Raw genomic sequence first — 4,462 nt, forward strand, 5'->3', positions numbered from 1 at the left:
ACTTACTAGGGTACTTACTTACTTACTTACCTATTTACTTACTCAGCTACTTACTTACCTATTTACTCAGCTACTTACTTACTTACTTACTTACTTACCTACTTACTCACTAGGGTAGTTTCTTACCTACTTAGGCTACTTACTTAACTACTTACTTACTGGGCTACTTACTTACTTACTTACTTACCTACTTACTTACTTGGCTACTTAATTACTTACCTACTTACTAGGCTACTTACTTACTTACCTTTCCTACTTACTTCCTTACTTACATACTAGGCTACTAGTAACATGGACTAGGCAGATGGATCATAACATAAACTATTATTTTGTTGTTTGAGTACAGAAAATGTAAACACGTGTCTGCAGAAAAGTTGTTTCTCTCTGTCCTTTCTCTCTCTGATAAGTTCAGTCCAAAGTTTGTTTTAGATGGAAATGTCACGAGTTGTTTGACAACGATTAGATGAGATAACAGCACACACAGACACACACACACACACACACAGACACACACAGACACACACACACGTGTCAGAGCGGTGTGAAGAGTGCAGCTGCTGATTCAAATGAGATTGTTCACATATGAAGGTCAGAGTCACACGTGAGTCCATAAAACCAACACAAAGCACAACTCATGTTACATGGTTTGTATTTTATTTGATAAAATCCTTTCACATTAGTGGTAGTTTTATGACTTCATTCCAGTGTTTTTTTTTTCAATATAATCAATGAAAAACATCTTCCAAACACTTTATAGACATATTAAGATTGCTGTCTTCCCGTTGACCAGGAAACTTTCTGTTTTTCTGGTTCAAAGATTTCAAATTAAAACGTTTTTCTCAACGTTTTTGGTTGTCTTTCTCGACACTTTTGTCGGTTTTCCTGACGTTTTTGTCACTTTTCCCGACATTTTTGTAATTTTCTTTTACAATTTTTGTCACTATTTCCCAATTTTTTTTAATGCGCTTTTTGACGTTTTTTTGTTTTTTTCATCCACGTTTTTTTAAATCTTTTTCCAACATTTTAGTCACTTTTTTCAAAGTTCTTTTATAGTTTTTTTCCAAATGCTATGAAATTGAATAAAAAACCCACGTTCAATGAAAGTCGAGAACTGATCATTTATTTGACTTGTTAAGAGCGTTGTAATTTTGGCCAATTTGGTCTTGGCTGTCAAGCAAATAAACAATCAAAAATGCTAGAATAAAGAAAGACATTACCCATAAGGTGGCACGTTGCTTTCTCTTCTCCATCACTGATGGGAGGGAATTAAAGACGACCAGCCGGTCCAATGACATGCCGAATTGGAGATGAACTCATGTTTTAGTCATTGATAGTCACTGAATCATTTCTTATGATATGTGACTTTACAAAGTAGTAGAAAACTTAAATTGGCAATTTTCTAAATGACATTTGGCACATAGAACTTTTGAAAGTAATGTAGTGGAGTTAAAAAAGTACAATATTTCTCTCTGAAATGTAGCGGAGTAGAAGTAGAAAGTGGCATGAAAAGAAAAGACTCAAGTAAATGTACCTCAACATTTGGACTTAACTACAGTACTGGAGTAGATGTACTTAGTTATATTCAACACTGGCTGCAGCTTTAGTCATTCCTCTAATCTGCACTTGTTAACTCCTGTTTTTTGGCCTTCCCCGCGGTCGTCTCAACCCGCGTGAGACTGTAAATATTTGCAGAAACATGAGCTGAGCGGTTCAGTTGTGTGTGTGTGTGTGTGTGTTTGTGTGTGTGTGTGTGTGTGTGTGTGTGTGTGTGTGTGTGCAGGAACTTGTAACACAGCCAGAGTACACACAGATAGCTTATGAGCTGTATGGTCTGACTGAACCAGCCTGCATGCATTATAACCTTGTTTTATTCTAAGTAGGTCATTCATACTTGTGTTGTGTTCAGGTTCTGGATACTAACTTCTCCAAATCAAATCAAAATCAATAACTCTAAACTTCATTCAAAAACAGGTCGACAAAACCCAACAACAACCTCTGCAGGGTCAGAGATTAATACCATCTAATAAAATCATGGAGGAGGAAAGATAAACCTGCTGACTGAAAACATCCTGAACACATCCGGCTGCTGCAGCGGCCGCTGTGTGTGAGTGTGTGTGTTTGTGTGTCTGTCTATGTGTGTGTGTGTGTCTGTCTGTCTGTCTGTGTTTGTGTGCGTGCGTGCATGCGTGCGTGTTTGTGTGTGTGCTGTTATCTCATCACACCGCCCTGACCTGTGTGTGTGTGTGTGTGTGTGTGTGTGTGTGTGTGTGTGTGTGTGTGTGTGTGTGTGTGTGTGGAGGAGGAGCTCCGTGTCTCTCTGTTATAAAAACAGCGAGACATCTCCGCAGAGACAGCTTGTTTTTCTGCTCGGGCAGAAGAAGAGAAGAAGACACAAGCGGCTTCAAGTTATTGACTTTTTTGACTTTTTGTTGTTGTTTCTGTTGTTTCTGAAGTTTCTGAAGTTTGACAAACTTTCTTTCTCGGAGCAAAATCTCAGAGAAACAAACATGAGTCACGTCGACGTGAAGAACCTGAAGCCTTCCAACTTTGAAGGCGAATACTACGACAAATATGAATATTATAACTTAACCGATAAATACACAGGTGAGAAATGGCGTCACTCTTTTTCTTTTTCTCCCATTCTGGCTACGTTAAGAAGCCGCTACATCTTGACTAAAGGTGGTTAACAACATGAACTTTCCTTCACAGAAGGATCAGCCCGTAAAGGCAGGACGAAGAAGGAGGCCAGCGACAACACCAACAGACACAGCCCCTCCGGACACGAGCGCAAGATTGTGGAGAAGCTCCAGAACGCGGAGAAGAAAGCCAAGGAGTGAATGCTGAGGTGAGACCGAATTTATCTACCGAAAAGAGCGGTACATCTGTGTTAATGTCTCGTTAACTGTACACCGAATTTAGGCGTGGCTGTTATATATGAGATCGGGGTAGTTGTTGAGTCATTTCATGTGCTCTGTACTTTAACAGAGTCTGTCAAGTGTTTAAGTTGACAGATCTCTGAATGACATCTGGCACACGGAACGCGATTGTGACTCAAAAGCAGATTTTTATGCTCTCATTAGTGTTATTTTTTGCTGTTGATGTCTTTATAATCCTGTGCCGAATTAGAGAGTCCCTGTTATTGTTCGGACTGGTTAAGTCGCTGAATCACTGTATCTGCTTCATACTTTCGCAACTCGGCAGAAACGTACAATTGGCACATTTCTTAATGGGGTTTGGCACATACAACTGCCCATCCTTCAAAGTTCACAAGTGGACGTTGCTGCCAACCAAAAACTAAGTGTTTACTCTTGTTACATCTATCTAACCCATGCCGAATTTGAGAGGGCCTATTTCACTTGTTTTTGATCAAGTTGCTGAATCATTTTATATGCTATGTGATTTCAGAAAGTTGGAACAAACCTTAAATTGGCAATTTTCCAAATGACGTTTGTCACTTTATGTTACACAGTCTTTAGTGTTCAGGATCTATTCTTACAAGTGACTTAGATATGACAAACGCTGACTCATGTTATGTGCTCTGCCTGAATGACATTTGGAGCATGGAACTTTTTTAAATGTTTTCGAAGGTAAAATGCGTAGAGACAAAAATAAATAAATAAATGTAAACCCACAAAGTCTGTAAGATGTTTTTCTTTGTTTTGTTTTTTATTTAAATATGAGGACATATTTCCTACCACCACTAGGGCACGCTGCAGAACCCTAACCCATATCCTGGTATGGTTTGGAGGACTGGTTGTTTTTACCAGAACCACTGTCTCCGGTTCAGTGAAGTATCTTTTTACTGACCCCAGATGTTGTTTTGTAACCCAGGGCGACTCGGACGGCTCATCCCGGATACCGACCCTGGCCTCCATGGCGACAGAACGAGACGTACAGACGGCAGGAAGCGTCCCGGCGCTCCCGGCGGGGCGGCGGCGGTTTAACCTGCAGAGGGCGTGACGCGGAGGCTGCAGCTCCAGATGTTCCAGATGAGGAGGAGCTCTAATCAGGGCAGCACGCAGCGACTCCTCGGGCCGCCCCCGCAGGTTGTTGTGAAGAACTCGCCCGCGGTGGCGTGCACCTTGCTGACCGCGGCGGGGCACACACAGCGATTCTGGTGATGGTGACAGTTTTGAATGGATATTTTTTTCCTATATTACGTATTTTTTTTTTTTTTTAAATAACGTAAAGCCCTTTGAAAACTTGTTTTTGAAAAGTGCTTTATAAATGAAGGTATAACTCTGCCTCTGATTGGCTTACCCTGGCATTCTATAAGCAATCCTACTTCCCGTGCCTAAACCTAACCAATCCAACCAACGTAGGCAACGAGTGCTAGCCAATCAGACGCAGAGTAGGGCAGGACATACACATTTTCAAGTGTTTTTTTACTATTAAAACCAGTTCTTAAATGACTCGACTCTGTTGTATTTTTTTTTCACCTCTGAATTCAAAAGTTCAGAAG

At 40.6% G+C, this 4,462-nt stretch overlaps 1 protein-coding gene and 1 pseudogene across 1 annotated transcript; one reads left to right on the forward strand and one right to left on the reverse strand.

The window, feature by feature from the left end:
• The first annotated feature begins 2,329 nt into the window (after positions 1-2,329).
• Positions 2,330-4,412, forward strand: nupr1b (nuclear protein 1b). Its single transcript, XM_028599015.1, has 3 exons — positions 2,330-2,604; positions 2,710-2,845; positions 3,832-4,412. Exons 1-2 carry the CDS (start codon positions 2,508-2,510, stop codon positions 2,835-2,837), a joined length of 225 nt encoding a protein of 74 aa, XP_028454816.1. The 5' UTR covers positions 2,330-2,507; the 3' UTR covers positions 2,838-2,845; positions 3,832-4,412.
• LOC114570222 (alpha-1-antitrypsin-like protein CM55-MS) overlaps positions 3,000-4,462 on the reverse strand; it is a 16,448-nt pseudogene continuing 14,985 nt past the window's right edge.

The sequence above is a fragment of the Perca flavescens genome, chromosome 15 (assembly GCF_004354835.1).
Source record: "Perca flavescens isolate YP-PL-M2 chromosome 15, PFLA_1.0, whole genome shotgun sequence".
Classification (NCBI taxonomy): Eukaryota; Metazoa; Chordata; class Actinopteri; order Perciformes; family Percidae; genus Perca; species Perca flavescens.

Coding starts and splice junctions, on each gene's coding strand:
- nupr1b (XM_028599015.1), top strand. CDS start 2,508: ATGAGTCACGTCGACGTGAAGAACCTGAAGCCTTCCAACTTTGAAGGC. Junction 2,605..2,709: donor CTTAACCGATAAATACACAG/GTGAGAAATGGC, acceptor TTTCCTTCACAG/AAGGATCAGCCCGTAAAGGC.